The 16,409-nt window shown below is 40.3% G+C and overlaps 1 protein-coding gene and 1 pseudogene across 2 annotated transcripts; one reads left to right on the plus strand and one right to left on the minus strand.

Annotated features, from left to right (window-relative positions):
- Nucleotides 1-2,488: 2,488 nt before the first annotated feature.
- LOC121975277 (protein LAZY 1-like) lies at nucleotides 2,489-4,502 on the plus strand. Of its 2 annotated transcripts, XM_042526841.1 has the most exons (5): nucleotides 2,523-2,623; nucleotides 2,853-2,925; nucleotides 3,077-3,870; nucleotides 3,942-4,158; nucleotides 4,266-4,502. In XM_042526841.1, the coding sequence occupies exons 1-5, from the start codon at nucleotides 2,618-2,620 to the stop codon at nucleotides 4,283-4,285; spliced, it is 1,110 nt and encodes a 369-aa protein (XP_042382775.1). In that variant the 5' UTR covers nucleotides 2,523-2,617; the 3' UTR covers nucleotides 4,286-4,502. The 2 variants fall into 2 exon arrangements, with proteins under 2 accessions (XP_042382776.1, XP_042382775.1); XM_042526842.1 differs by lacking the exon at nucleotides 4,266-4,502 and having other exon boundaries at nucleotides 2,489-2,623; nucleotides 3,962-4,080.
- Nucleotides 4,503-4,635: 133 nt separating this feature from the next.
- LOC121975278 lies at nucleotides 4,636-7,092 on the minus strand (annotated as a pseudogene).
- Between the last annotated feature and the right edge of the window lie 9,317 nt (nucleotides 7,093-16,409).

Genomic DNA, 16,409 nt, shown 5'->3' on the forward strand with positions numbered 1-16,409 from the left:
TGGTAACATCGGATTGATATCGGCTTGACTATCCTTCACCCCGGTCAAGCAAGTGGGTTGTCCGACCAACCAACAATACAGGGACATTGACCGCCTAGACTTTGACTTCCATCGTTGCAACGACCCTCTGAGGGGTGGACCCTTATCAAGGTATGGTCAGTTTTAGTGGATAATGCTAGTTATAATGATGTAGCTGTGAGGATGTTGAAGGATAACCTCTCTTATAAAAACAATCTTCCTTTTAGTGGCAAATTATTTCATGTAGGATGTTGTGCACACATATTGAATCTTTTGGTGCAAGATGGGTTATTTGAAATTGAAGATATTGTTTTCAATGTGCGTGAAAGTGTGAAATACATAGCTGCTTCAGAGACTCGTGTTAATATATTTAGTGAAATTTCAAAACAATTGAAATTATCTTCAAAGAAGCTTGTTTTGGATTGTTGCACGAGGTGGAATGCAACATTTTGAATGTTATCGGCTGCTTTAGAGTTCAAAGATGTTTTTCCTAGATATGCAACAAGGGCAGTGACATATACTTTTTTGCCAAGTGAGGACGATTGGAAAAAGGTTAGTGTTGTTTGTCCATTTCTCGAGGAATTTAATGAAGTAACCCATCTCATTTTGGGAAGTGAATATCCTACTTCTAACTTATTCCTTACTGAACTTTATACCATAAAGAAGTTGTTAAATCAGGCAAGTTCAGATAAAGGAAGTTTTATGGCAGCAATGGCTAACAAGATGAAGGCTAAATTTGATAAATATTAGGATGATAGCAACTTATTGATTTCTATAGCAACAGTGTTAGATCCAAGGAATAAAATGAAATTGATTGAATGATGTTTTTCAGAGATCTATTCTCCTAGTGATGCAATTGAGCACATTTCTACAGTTCATGAGACATTGCACATGTTGTACAATGAGTATGTTGAAGCTCATAAAACTACTATTGGCAGCAATGTTCAAGATGAAACTTAAAGAGAGTTTTATTGGTCGGACTAATTTAAATGGAAGAAGAAAAGGTAAAGTAAGGGCACAATTTTCTAGTTACATTAAGGATGCTGACATTATTGAGCAAGTAAAATCTGAATTAGATATGTACTTGGATGAAGGATGTGTTATTTGTGAAGATGAAATTAACTTTAATGCATTGTCATGGTGGAAAATTAACAACTTAAAATTTAGAATCTTATCAAAAATGGCTTGTGATGTACTATTAATTCCGATAACTACAGTCACTTTTGAATCGACTTTTAGTATTGGTGGTAGGGTAATTGATCCTCATTGTGCCTCTTTAGGAACCGATATAGTCCAAGTATTACTTTGTGCATCAGATCAGTTGCATGCTCATTATGAAATCAAGAAAAAAAAAAAAATCAAAGGTGAATATATGAGCATCTGTCATATATTTTGTATATTATTTTATTCATGTCTAATTCTTTTGATGTTATATATTTGTATGTAAAAGGAAAAGTTAGAGATTCAATTTACTTGGCTGCTATCTTTATTGTCAATTTTCAAAAGGTATGGACAAAAGTTTTAATTTTATATTGCGATTTTCTTATGTAGTTTGATGTAAACATTTAAAAATTTGATGATTAAGTGATTGTTGAAATATTCTATTAGGTTCTTAGTAGTAGACAATATCTTTTTCTATTTACTGTTGCTATGAAGGAGGAGGTTCTCTAGCGTGCCCAAGCCCAAATTAACTGGAACTTTTGCCGCAGTTAATATAAAGAAAAACATGGATGTTTAGATTGTAATTTTGTAATTCTTTTTAAATTGATTCAAACTTTTGCTGTAGTAAAGAAAAACGATGTCAACATTGTAATTTTGTAATTTATTGTAATTTTGAAATTGGCTACAATCAATATGTAAACTTTTTCCGTTAATTGACTGCAAGTCTATAATTTTGTAATTTTCTTTTTATTTGTGTTAGGAACTATTAAATCGGGGTTAAGGAATTATTATCGTGTTGACAATGAGTTTTAAGAATTTTTTGTGAAATTTTGTAAGTGATTTTCACGAGCTCAAACTCGAGCTCGATTATGTGCCTAACGAGCTCGAACTCAAGCTTGTTTAACGAGCCGAGCTCGGACTAAATTTATTTAATTTTTAAATAAGTTATTTTCGAACCAAGCTCGAGCCGTTCACGAGCTCTTTAATTTTGTAACGAGTTGAATTCGAACTTTAGAATTAAAGTTCGAATCAAGCTAAATTCGAACCTCATACTGTTCAGTTCACCTGAGCTCGATTACACTCCTATCTCAGCTGAACCCTAAGCACACAACTAACTCAATAACTATTAACTAAGAAGCTTGCTGCATGGAGCCCTCATGCAAAACCATCCCAACAGTTAAAGAAAAACTGCTTTGTTACCCAACACTTTTCAGCGACCCACATGCTGCGTGTCTTCTGCTACATGCAGATCATCACTTCCTCCTTTGTTCCTTCTCTCTGTCTCTGTCTCTGTCTCTCTCGCTCTCTCTCTCTCTTTCACTCTTTTACTTGCTAAGAGAATAGCAAGAACGAGAGAAGAGCCCCTACCTTATATATACATTTTTTTTTTCTCTCATCTCTTATTCTCCGCCCTTTCTTTCTTAACTAGCTAGTAGCCATGAAGGTGAGTAGCCCTCCATACATCCCCCCAATCGACTGCTATTTTCAGTGTCATTTTCACTCACTTTATCATATCATTCATCCATGCAAGCATGGCCGAGAAGTTTACCAATGCATCAAAGTGTTTAACTATTTGATTTCTTAGGTTGATTTGATCATTCCTTCGGATGCTTAATGACTTTTTTTAAAAATATATATCTATATATTTGTTGCTTCTAATTGCACTGCGGCAGCTGCTTGGTTGGATGCACCGCAAGCTCTGGCCGAACAACGGCGGCGATGGGTTTAAGGATTTTGGGGGCGGCGGTAAGTTTACCTCGCACTGCTATTTTTCTTATTCTGCACTTCCTCCACGTTCCATTAATACCAAAAAAAAATAAGCCTGAAATGGAAACCTTGTGAGAGGCGCACCTTAGTTGTCCATCTGCTAAAGTGCGCCCTTCGGCATGGGTAGCAGGCGCGTGTATCTGCATCGGCGGGCGGACATCGCCCGATGGGGATCTTCACCGATGCCGGCGCCGAGAATACGAACCGTTTCATGCTCGCGCGCGAGGCCTCGGTCCCGATGCGGAGGAGTTGTATGAGGGAGGCGGCGGTGGGGAACCGGCGGTGGAGGAGATCTTCGAGGGCTTTCTCGCCATCGGAACCTTAGGAATCGGGTCATGGCCGATCGAGGAGGAGGACGAAGCGTCAATCGAGGAAGCGCAGAAAGAGTCGGCGGGCGGCGAGGAGCTCGTCGTGGTGCGGGCGGCGCTGGAGACGATCGCGGAGAAGGAGGCGGAGGCGACGACGAAGACGGACCTGATGGTGGTGGAGACGGAGCTGGAGAAGGTACTGGCGGCGGAGGCGGAGAGGGACCGCGGGAGGAGATCCTCCGCGGCCCGATCCAGCCACGCCGGGTCGTCATCGTCTGCGGCGGCTGCTTGCCCGCTGCAGGGATTCCTGTTCGGGTCGTCGTCCGAGGCGGCGGGGGCGATCGAGGCCGAGGCGGCGGATGCAACGGTGGCCGGGAGCAGCCGGAAGGCGCAGCGGACGTCGCTAGCGGAGCTGTTCATGATGAGCCGCATCGCGGAGGAGGCCGCCGGCCGAGAGAAGGCGTCGGCGGGTGTTGGAAACGCCGCGGACTGGGAGGAGAAGGCGACGTCCGAGATCCAACTTCTGACTAAGAGGATGACGAAGCGCCGCGGCTGGAAGGGATCGGACGGTGCAGACGCAGCAGATGGATTGACGGCGGAGACGACGATTCAAAAGGTAGTGCGATCTAATACCCATTCGTGTTTGTGCTACAGCATCGTGTCTGAAGAAAGAACCCATGGTTTCAGATACTTCAAATGTTCCACAGAAAGGTTCACCCACAGAACACCAACAGTACCAGAAGATCCTGCAAGACTGGCAAGATTGAGAAGAAACACTATGTGCCACTGATCGGAGGCAAGGCCATGAAACTGAAAGATGAACGCAGAAAAGAGATCATAGATAACTTGAGTGGCAGTGACATGAACGTTGACCAAGGGCACTGGATCAAGACTGATGCAAACTGTGAGTATCTGTATAGACCTTCTATAGTCAACTCTCAATTGGAAGGCAGAAAATTGACTCGACTTCACTGGGGGATCAATAATTCTTTCCTTTTCTGTAACTAACAGATGTGGTGCTGGAGCTGTAGAAGGTGAGGAATCCATGATTTCTCTGTGAGATAGAATTGCCTAGCAAAGTCTTTATCTAATAGTAATCTAAAGGTATGGTGTTTTGTGAAAGTGAGAAGCAATGTCTTCATTATGTGGTAGTTCCTTTCTGTGGCATCAGAGGATTTATATTTTCAGTGAGAATGCATCATGTATGTGCTTGAATAAAAAGTGAATAAAGTGCATTGTTTAGTACAATTTCAAGTGAAACAGCATGAGCATTGATGAAGGTGTGAAGTAATACGACGGTAGCATATTGTACAACACATATTTCCTTGAATGCTTGTGAATTATGATTTAGACATTGGTGGAATTCTTGTTATCTAATACCTTACCTTTTGCATTAACAAGGAGAATGTGAATTTGCATGGTTATATGCTGGAGCTAGCAAGAGTTGTCCATGAATTCAACTGATAGATCTTGAACAACTCTGCTGATTGGACCTGGATTTTGCCTTACCTGAAAAGAAGAGGATTCAACTACGAAAGGATTAGTCAGACAAGTAATCACACAAGAAACATCAAATTTTCTTAGTGGTCTTACAATTTTTACAGATTCCACCATGAGATCACTTAGGAAGTCTCGATACACATTAAGATGTTGAAAGGTGACACAGAGGTGAATACTGCTTGAGATTTAGAGACGGATTTAGTTTTTTACATGGACACGATCGAAGTAGAAAGAGTTGTTTGCTGTCAAAAACATGTTGTGCAAAAACCCACCTGTTTGGTCGCTGCAAAGCATTTAAGTGCCACCCTTTTGAAATCATGATATCATTGACCTCAAAAATGTCAGCATCATTGGAGCCGATAGCAATAACAGACGTGTGGATGCCCTATGATAAATAACTCTTTAATCTCCTCAATCCTATAGATGAATAAAAGGTTCACAAAGTCTGTGAATAGCACAAGGAAATAGGAAATGTGACTAGTACCCTTTCTTTATCTTCTTAGATACTTCCATTATCTGTCTTGTGTTTTCCAAGTAACCTAAAATGTGATTTAACATACAAAATTACAAATTAACCAGAATCAGAAAAGAATCTATGGACATATAAGAAGAGATGAATCAACAATGATTTTGTTACCATCCAGTCCAAGCGACATCATAGATGCCCAAGCCCAGACCACTCGGTAACTGGAGCAAGAAGCATGTTATAAAAATTAGAGGGAGTTTTATATTTTGATACATCATCAATTCCTGTCTCCTTTTTATTTTAATTTGTATTCTCTTTCCTAATAATTGTGCACAAAAATATATTATCATTGTATGTATGAACAAACACTGGCATGATTAGAGGAATCAATAGGATTCACCTTTAGCTATGGTTGTTATTCATTTCTATTTATTTGAACAATGCAACTGTATTCCTCTCAACGTTGTACCTTGTGTATGTATTTACACAAGGTGTAGATAATGCAATGCAATCTTATTTATATTCAATTTAGTTTTCTCTTAAAGGATAGGATGAATTAGCTGCATTTTAGTTTATCTATATCACGTCATGTTGAGGAGCAAATAGGTTTTCATACTGGAACAAAATCCCATAACAGAAAAAAAAAAAGACACTACTTTATCAAACACCAGTGAGACTCCAATAAATTAAAGAAACTCAAAAGATCTTACTAACATTGTATGTACCTTATTTACTAAAGTGAAATTGTTCTCGATTTGCTTCCTCCTATGTAGCTGTGGTAACACATTAACGCATAAAAGTTAGTTAGTAAAGTAAGAGGACTAAAATGGACAATCTTGGCCACATTCATCAACTGTTAGATGAAGACATACATTGTGCCATAGCATTTTCCTTGCTATGATACATCTTTACTCCTAGCGTCTTCTAGTTCCTGTATTGTAGTTCTACCAAATCCGAGAATTGGTAGCTCAGTTCTCCAGCTTTCCCTTTTCGATTTATTACCGGATTGTAACCTATCCACAACCTGAAAATTATTAAAGAGAATAAGAGGCCAACTTCACTCAAATATTGACAGGGAAAAACTAAATAAAAATGTCACAAGCAAGCCTGTATAGATAAGCACACTTAAGAAGTTAAGATTACAAATGCAATCAGCCATAAAGTACCGATTCTGCTACTTTGATTGAGATACAATATTTTATTTCCAGGAGATTAATCGAAAATTTAGCAAACAATTTAAATGTTAGTGTTCTTGTCACCAAAATAGTTTTGTAAGAAAATCATTTTATATTTAGTGCAATTTGAGACTACCAATACATGGAACGAGTGAAGAATGGCGCAACTAAATTTCACAACAATTCAGGCAAAAAAAATATGAGCAAATATTAAAACAACAACTTATATTTAATCCAAAGCACTCGCAAAATCCCTCAACCACACAAATAGTTGGAACATCAAAATCATAATCCGAGACTAAATTTCTCCTATAAAAACTAGCCTTTTTCTTCTCGGAATCAATATACCAACTCACGCATGGAATTAACTTGAAACAAATCGAGGAACATCAGTGCAAAACAAAGAATTTAACAAAAGCAACCACGACGATTACACAAGAACGTAAGAGCTTACTTCACGAAGGTTACGACGAACCCTAGGATAGCGTCTTTTACCCCTTTTCCCGTAGAGTGTGGAGGGCCACGTGAAGAACACGAGCGAGGAGGGGGTGAGGATTGGAGCAACGATCAGGGAAAGTGGCTCGTACTGCGCCAGGGCGGCATTCGCCTTGTCGCGGTGGCGGATCAGGCGAGCTTCCATGCGGCCGGCGAGGCAGACGGAAACGTCGATTCGAATTGGCTTCCCTCACAATGAAATTAACCAATAAATGGGCGTCACGTGTTATAATATTGTTATTTGTTTCATTCCCAGGCGGTAATCGTACCTTTGCTGGCTCCGCTTTAACGGGTTCGGATGTTATGGCTTCTGAATGTAATTGCAAATGAGTCTAAGTTGTGTAGGTTCGGTGCGGTCGAGAAGGAGGAGGGAGGGAGTGAGTCCTGGTTTGTCATTTTCTTTTCGATTTTGTAAGTCGTTAGTAACAGCGGAATATAAAATAAAATAAGGAAAAAGAATAGATTTACTTGATTCCCAACCCCCAGGATCAGTATGTCCAACTCCTACACACTCAAACAAGAGTCCACTAGTGGTCTCCTTTCCGAAAACTTTCCGGAGGTAGAGAAATCCGTTTTACAATTTATCAAGTACAAGTATAAAAAATGATAAAGTAAATACAATTTGTAGTAAAAGAAGTACAAACAAAAACTTTGCTGAGCCGATCCGGAAGGCTTGAGCACGGTGCACCCTTCCTAAAGCTTCCCCGGTAGCAAAGTTTCGTGTCGTAGCTTTCCTTTTGAGCACACAGATTATGAGTAGTAGAAAAATAGAAATCTTGAACGTAGAGCCTTCATCTCCTTTATAGAGTTGGATCATATCTTTATCTGAATCAATTCTTATTTGGATGAAGTCATATTTGGAAAAAATATATCTGGATAAAGTCATATCTAGATGAAGTAATATCTGGATCAAGCTGTTGGATCAAGACGCACGTGAGAGGATGGATGAATCACGTAGTTTTTGAAAACTTCTTTTTACTTTTTAAAACTAAAGGCGACGTACACAGCGGAAAAATAATTTAGAAAATGAAGTAGAAAAGTAGGCAAGAAAGCATGCGTTCGATTTTACTTGGTTCGGAACCTTCGGTAACTCCTACTCCAAGACCCAGGCCCCGCGGACCTATCGATGGGTAATCCACTAAAATACCTCTTCCAGTACCTCCGGAAGAGGGAATTGAGTACAAAGAGAAGAAATAGAAAAGTGTAACAGGCTACACTTTCCTTTATGTAAAATTAAGTATAATAAAATAGCTTCGTTACCGGCAAGTAAGAATTGAAGTTTTAATGCTTGTTTGTCGATGTCAGTCTGAGATCCGCGATTGGAAGTCCTTGGAATGGTTGTCGGGCACAGCAGCTTCGTAACACAGTAGAAGGACATAGTAGCAACACTCGGAAGCCTAAAGGATCGCGTGGAAGCTCATATATCAATTCTGTTGAAAGCTTTGGGCGAGTACTTCTTTTATAAGCTGTGGAAGGCGCCTTCTATAGGGCTGAAGGTGCCTCCAACGTGTAAAATTTGATCCCAAGAATTGTTGGTGCTTATCGCCGAAGAGGTCAACTTTTATCCTGCTGAAGGCGCCTTCCATCCCCTAGAAGGCTTTTTGTACTCTTCTCACCCTACAAAGCGTGTTAGTCCAATAAATCAAATAATAACCTGCAAGACAAGTGTTAGCACAATAATATGAGTAGTAATTAGACTCTGTCTCCCTTGAGACCAGGATCTAATCGAGGTCTCAGTTTAGGAATCCGAAATAGACCTAAACTGGACCAACGCCTAGAGCCGTCAATTTGGGTTGGGCCAGTCGGGTTGGCCCGCCCTACCAAATAATTTAAGCGGGTTGGGTTGAAATTTTATCAACCTAAACCCGCGATGGGCCGACCTGCCTAGGCCCGCGACCCGCGCGAGTCAGCACGCGATGGGTTTGGGTTAGCCCGCGGTTTGAGAAGCACATGTAAGTGAAGTTTTATGTCAATTTATATTTAAAATACATGTTTATGAATACATTTGATTGATGAAAACTTTCTGAAGTAAAACTTTGAAGATATGAAACATTTTTTTAATTTTTGAAAAAAATTTGATGGATCTGCGGGTTGGCCCGCCAAATCCGCAACCCGTCTTGGATTTAGTTGGGTTGGAAATTTCTCAACCCGCCAAGTTGACAGGCCGACCCGCCCCGCCAAATGGTTAGCCTGCCACGGGCCGACCCGCCCCGCCACGGGTTGACCCGTTTGACAGCTCTACCGACGCCTACTGTCCCTCAACTGGGACACGTCCTCACTGAGTCACTCTCCTCCAGTGACTTACATTTACTTACCAACTTACAGTCAGTTTGACTAGTCTCTTGACCCACCAGGTCTTCATGTCAGTTGTCCGGTCCGCAGACCCAACTGGACTTCTGCCGACTGTCAGGTCCCGCGGATCCAACTGGACTTTCTTCCATATCTCAGGTCGGCACGTTGACCCATCTGGTCTTCACACCAACTATCCGGTCCCACGGACCTAGCTGGATTTCTGCTTGGTGTTAGGTCCTTTAGACCATCCATTTCTGCACACTTGGTAAAGTAATCAGATCACAAACACACCTAACTTAACTCACTTGTCATTCATCAAAACCTGAGTTTCACCATTAGTGCAAACTGCGCCAACAATCTCTTCCTTTTTGATGCAATGACAATCTGGGTTAAAGTTAGGAAAATATATACAAAACATATATGATAAAATGAAAAATGATTTAAGAGTAGTCTAGTTAGTTTCTTGATTAGTTTTAGGGTTAAGTTCTTCACATTTTCTTTGGTTCTCTAACTTTTCTTTTTGGTTTTCTAATTGAAACTCTTACCCTCTCCATTTGACATTCATTAAAAAATTACGTAGAGAAATTAGTCAAGTGAAGAAAAGCGACATTCATCAAATGAGGAATGGAAAGTAATAAAATTTTGCCAATATGAAGACTTTCAGGTTTATAGGAGGAAGTAATCAGTGTAACCAATTTCACTTGTAAAGCTATAAGCACAACAAAGATATTTTCAAAGCTAAATTTGAGAAAGTTGGATTTTACAAAATAAAATTTTCAAAGCCAAATTTGAGAAAGTTGGATTTTACAAAATAAAATTTTCAAAGAGTTTATAAATTATTTTCAAAATGCTAAAAAATTTTAACTTAAAAAATAATTTTGAAATGCTAAAAGCTTAGAAATATTTTCGCAATATTTTTCAAACACAATTTTAAGAATACTTTAACTATTAATTTTTTAAATTTTTTAACTATTAATTTTCTAAATCAATTTAATATATAGGATATTTTAAAATATTAAAAAAAACTTTTCAAAATAGATATTTTAATTTTGTTTTAAGGAAAAGTTAAAAAGTTGGTTCCAAATTACCTCCCCTGGACCTGGTATTTATTTAAAAATATTTATCTAGAAAATTTTCTTTAAATATCTAACCGTTAGTTACTGACTAACTACCAGAAGATAATAGTATTCACTTAGTTAGTCAGGTTAAATAAATGTATTTAGTTAGCGTTTGACTAAAAATGAATTACTTAACCTGATCGTTGTATTGTTTGGTATTTCACGCTCAGATTTGTATTGATATTTTGATATAAGCATCTTAAGTCTGTTGGGTTCAATCAAAGTCCCATATTGGAAATATTTGATAAAGATCATGAGTTTAAAAGGATGTAGGATATCTTCATTGGCGTGAGATCTTTTGGGGAGAGCCCAAGAGCAAAGCTATGAGGACCTAGGCCCAAAGTGGACAATATCATGTCATTGTGGAGATATGTGAACATCCTTTGGGCACAACAAATGGTATCAAAGTCATGGTCCAGACCAGATGCAATGTGGGGTGGCCTTGAACCAAATTAAGGGTAGGTTCGGGGTAGGTCAAGTTGACCGGATGCTCGCGGAAAGGCCTGGAGCAGGTCAGGATGACCGGATGCTTGTGGGAAAGATCCCGAAGCAGGTTAGGGTGATCGGATATTCGTGGGGAGACTCGGAGCAGGTCAGATGATTTAATGCTTGCGGGGAGGCCTGGAGCATGTCAAGGTGACCGGATACTTACGGGGAGGTGAGTAGGTCAGGGTGACCGGATGCTCGCAGGGAGGCCCGAAGCAGGTCAAGGTGATCGAATGCTCGTGGGGAGGCCCGGAGTAGATCAAGGTGATCTGATATGGATGCTTGCGGGAGGTCCGGATCATGAGAGTTGGGTTTAATTAAAGTCCCACGTTGAAAATATTTGATAAAGATCATGGGTTTAAACGGATGTATGATATCTTCACTGACATGAGGCCTTTTGGGGAGAGTCCAAGTGTAAAGTCATAAGGCCTAGGCCCAAAGTGAACAATATCATGTCATTGTGGAGATATGTAAATATCCTTTGGGCATAACAAAGTCCAAGCAATTTGCCTACATATCTCACACTGTTTTAAATTTTTGAATACATAATCAAAGGAGTCCTAGTGTGTTTGCGAGATGCTTGAGTCCTAGATCTATAGGATCATGCTTTCTATGAATTTGATCTAGACTAAGGTTAAAATCAGTTTTTGAACATCTAAGGAATTGGGAAATTTTAGAAAAATAAAAGCACGAAATTTTTCCTAGAATTTGCAAATTAGTTGGAAAATATTTTGAAAATAGCCAACCTAGTCTAGAAACATATTCCTAGCTTATCCCAACTTATCCAAATACGATGACAAAAAGCGGATAACTATATAGATCAAGTCAACCAAAATATACAAAGTATGATAGTGTCCTAAGTTGATCAAGTCTGGTCTTCATCAGCTGGAGGGGGGTGGGGACTGCTCAGATACTCGCATGGCTCAAAGAATCTGCTGAAGTCCGGTGGTCATCTCCTCCCGGAGCGAGGAGAATCCGGTGTTCATCTCTCCTCGAAGAGTGCTGGAATCGTCTGAGACTGACTGTTGGAGCTGTGAGGAAGACTTCTCAAGTCGTGCTAGTCGGTCCTTGACGGATAGTGAGGTCGAGGGTTGGGTCGAGGTCGAGGGCTGGTTAGAGTCAGAGGCTATCCACAGAGCTCCTCCTCCGTGAATATCGGCAACTCCTCCCTCTTGGCCGGAATGAAACGTGGGAAATCGTCCTCGGCCTCACCTGGTATATCTAGCTGTGGTCTTGCTCTCCAAGCTAGTCCCCCCTGAGCAGTGATGTCTATATGCACTAATGCAACCTGACGCTGATCAATCTCATCATATGTGCTAAGGGGAGTGGTCGTACCCTGTGTCATATCAATCCCTATGGCCGAGAATATGAATGTCAAAATATGACAATATTGTTGGTGTGGTTAGCACTAACGGTCTAACTCAGGTTTGGATGAATGACAAATTAGGTTAAGTTAGGTTTGTCGTTGTCTAACACTCTGATCGAGTGTGCAGGCAAAGTCCAGACAGGTCGACGGGGTCTAACTCAGGTTTGGATGAATGACAAATTAGGTTAAGTTAGGTTTGTCGTTGTCTAACACTCTGATCGAGTGTGCAGGCAAAGTCCAGACAGGTCGACGGGCTGACCGGATGTCTGGCATGAAACCCAACTAGGTCAACGGGCCAACCGGATAGCTAGCACGAAGTCCAAATGTGTCGAAGGGCTGACTGGACATTTGACACAAAGTCCAGCTAGATCGACGGGCTGACCGGATAGCTGGCGAGAAGTCCAGACAGGTCGAAGGGCTGACCGAACGTCTGGCAGGTGAGTAAAGGTAAGTCACTGGAAGGGAGTGACTGTGAGGACGCATTCCCAGGAAGGGAACTTAGGCGCCGATCCGACTTAGAACCATTTCGGAACTCTAAGTCGAGATCTTGACTAGATTCCGGTCTCGGAGAGACGAAATCTAATTAATACTCTGGTTGTCGAATTATAAATGTGCTAACACTTTATTTTGCAGAATATACATTGCCTCGGTCTAACCTTGTCTTGCATGAAAAGGAACTTCTGGAGAAAGGTGGCCCGGGCGCCCGGAGGGGATCCGGGTGCCCGAAGGCAAGTTCTATCCAAGTCGCGGCGTCGACATGTGGAGCTCGCTGGTTGGGACTGCTACGTCACACCAAGGCGCCCGGAAGGGATCCAGGCGCTCCGAGCTGTAGGACCGTTAGATTCGATAGAGGGGGGGGTGAATATCGATTCGAAAAGTCGAGTAAAAATACGCAGCGGAAAAGTAAATGAACACAGTTATTTTTACTTCGTTCGGAGCCTGTGACGACTCCTACTCGAAGGCCCGTGGTCCTTGACCACTTTCGTTGGGCAATCACTAACAATTCGAATATAATTACAAAATGAATACAGGGAATGCTAGTGAAACAAAGTAATACCGACAAGGAAATTAACTAAAAACCGAAGGAGCACTTTGTCGGAGCTTTGTTGGCGTCGCAGTAGAGCAGCAGAACCAGCAGTAGAAGAGTTCTCAGATTGATGATTGATTATTTGAAGCTCCTGCCTGGGGCTTCTTTTATATGTTGCTCCGGGCGCCTGGATTCCTTCCGGGCGCCTGGAATGTGACGTAGCTGCTCAAACCGTGATGCTCCACATGGCGACGACTTGACTGGATATAATTTGCTTTCCGGGCGCCCGGATCCCCTCCGGGCGCCCGGATCCCCTCCGGGCACCCGGACCACCTTGTTCCAGAAAACTCCCTTTTCCTGCAAAACAAAGTTAGTCTGAGACAATATATATCCTGCAACATAGATTGTTAGCACATTTTATAATAGTATGAATTAGCACAAATAGTATGACTTAGATTTCGTCTTTCCGAGACCGGAATCTAGTCACGATCTCGACTTAGATATCCGAAATGGATCTAAGCCGGATCGACGCCTAATGTTCCCTTCTCGGGAACGCGTCCTCGCAGTCACTCCCCTCCAGTGACTTACCTCACTTACCTGTCAGACGCCCGGTCAGCCCGTCGACCCGTCTGGACTTCTCGCCAAGCGTCCGGTCAGCCCGTCGACCCGCTTGGACTTCTCGCCAAGCGTCTGGTCAGCCCGTCGACCCGCTTGGACTTCTCGCCAGCTATCCGGTCAGCCCGTCGACCTAGCTGGACTTCGTGCCAGACATCCGGTCAGCCCGTCGACCTAGCTGGACTTCATGCCAGACATCCGGTCAGCCCGTCGACCTGTCTGGACTTCTCCTGCACACTCGATCAAAGTGTCAGACAACAACAAAACTAACTTAACCTATTTGTCATTCATCAAAACCTAGGTTAGACCGTTAGTGCTACCCGCACCAACAATCTCCCCCTTTTTGATGGAATGACAACCTGGTTAAGTTAGTGAAAGAACGCAAAAAATAGGTACATCGGTTTTAAAGTTAGTTTTAGTGTTTTCAATTTGGTTTATCTAACTTAACCGCCTAACCCTCCCCCTTTGGCATTCATAAAAAAAAACAAGGGTAAACAATCATAGTGTAGAGTTACTGAAAAAAATAATAACAGCTAATCTTGAAAAATATCTGAGTTTGGTCAAGTAAAAAAAATCAAGTTGACTTGGGGGAGACAAGTTGAATTTTGAAAAGTATAAATTTAAAGTTAATCAAGTTTTAACTTTTCAAGTGTGTAAAATTTTAAAATCAGGTTTTTCAACTTTTCAAAAGGTAAATTTTCTTTTCAGGTTTAAGTAACATTTACTTTTCAACAGGTAAATTTTTAACTTCAATTTTTCAAAACAAAGCAAAAATTAAACAAGTAAGATTAAATTTGCCAAAATAAATTTTTAAGGCTAATTTGATAAAAGCTAAATTTGGAAAGTTTAATTTTCAATAGTCAACTTTTTAAATCAGGTTTGAAAATTACGTGGGATTAAACTTCCAAGTTTTTCAAACACTTAGTTAAATTTAACTTTTTGTAAACTAATGTTCAAACATAAGTTAGTTTAAAAAGCATTTTTCAAACACACAAAATTTTAATTAATTTCTCCCCCTGAACTTGATACTTAAATTTAACCAGCTGTCTAACCAATTAGGTACTAACTAACTATCAGAAGATAGTAGCTTTCACTTGGTTAGTCAGATTAAGTTGATTATAAGCAGTCAGTGTTTGACTTGACTGATGAACTTAATCTGATTAATATCTGAGTTGTATTTAACGTCCAGACTTATGCTGATGCACTGAAATAAGCATCTTAAGTCCAGACAGTTGGCCTATGCATCTCACCCCTTTCTATGTTTTCAAACACAAGCAAGGTAAACCTAAGGTGTTGGTGAGATGCTAAAAAACTAGTCCTATGGGTACATGCTTTCTAAGGATTCAAAACTAGTCTAAGGCCAAAACTGTTTTTGAAAATCTAAAAATGGAAAGTTTTGAAAACACATAAATTTAACTTATAATTTGAAAGAATTGTTTTTTAGCACATTCCTAATTTTCGACGTAAGTTGCTAAATTCACTTTCAGGGAGTGGTTTTGTGAAAATGCCTGCTAAATTTGATTTGGACTCAATGTATTTGAGTTCAATATCACCTTTAGTAACATGATCCCTGATAAAGTGGTGCCTAATTTCAATATGTTTGGTTCTTGAATGATGCACAGGGTTCTTGGTTAAGTTAATTGAACTTATATTGTCAATTAATACTTTTACATTTGTGATATTTAAGTTGAAATCTTTTAGAGTATGCATCATCCATAATAATTGTGCAACACATTCGCCTATAGCTATGTATTCTGACTCAGTTGTAGATAGAGCAACACAATGTTGCTTTCTACTAAACCAGCTAACAAGTGATGAACCTAGTAATTGGCATCCACCACTTGTGCTTTTGCGGTCTAATTTACATCCAACATAATCTGAGTCAGAATACCCTATTAGTTCAAAATTATTTGTCCTAGGATACCAGATTCCTACATTTGTTGTTCCTTTAAGATATCTAATTTACCAGATTCCTACAACACTTAAACGACAACGCTTTTTATAAAAAGCGTTGTCTATTTTGTTTTAACAACGCTTTTAGTGAAAAGCGTTGTCTATTTCATTATTTTCTTATTAATAGACAACACTTTTCTAAAAACCGTTGTCTATTAGTGATTTTTACGGGTCAAAGACAACGCTTTGTAAAAAGCGTTGTCTATTAGACTGATTTTTAGTGTCTACGACAACGCTTTTTAAAAAGTGTTGTCTATGTTTAAAATCTCATCTAATTCTTGATTAATACAAATCGTTGGATCTAAATCTTGATTAATACAAACCGTTGGATCTAGGTAAGGAGTAGAAAACTCAAACCCTTCTCCCAACTTCTATCTTCCGATCATTTTCCCGAACCCTTCTCCCAAGTACTCCTCATCTCGCGCAGCCTTCTCCATCCAAGAGCGAGATCAGATACGAGGGCATCCTCTACAGCATCAACACCGAGGAATCCAGCATAGGCTTGTGCAACGGTATAGTTTGCTTTATGTCCAATTCCTCGCGTCTTCGCTTTTCTCCACTCCCCTTCGCGCTGTTCCTCATCAAAGGGAACATTTTTTTCGAGCTTTTTTGGCTGGATTTTAGGGCTATTATCTTTGTTTGTGGCAACGAAATAAAATCTC

The sequence above is a fragment of the Zingiber officinale genome, chromosome 4B (assembly GCF_018446385.1).
Source record: "Zingiber officinale cultivar Zhangliang chromosome 4B, Zo_v1.1, whole genome shotgun sequence".
Taxonomy (NCBI): Eukaryota; Viridiplantae; Streptophyta; class Magnoliopsida; order Zingiberales; family Zingiberaceae; genus Zingiber; species Zingiber officinale.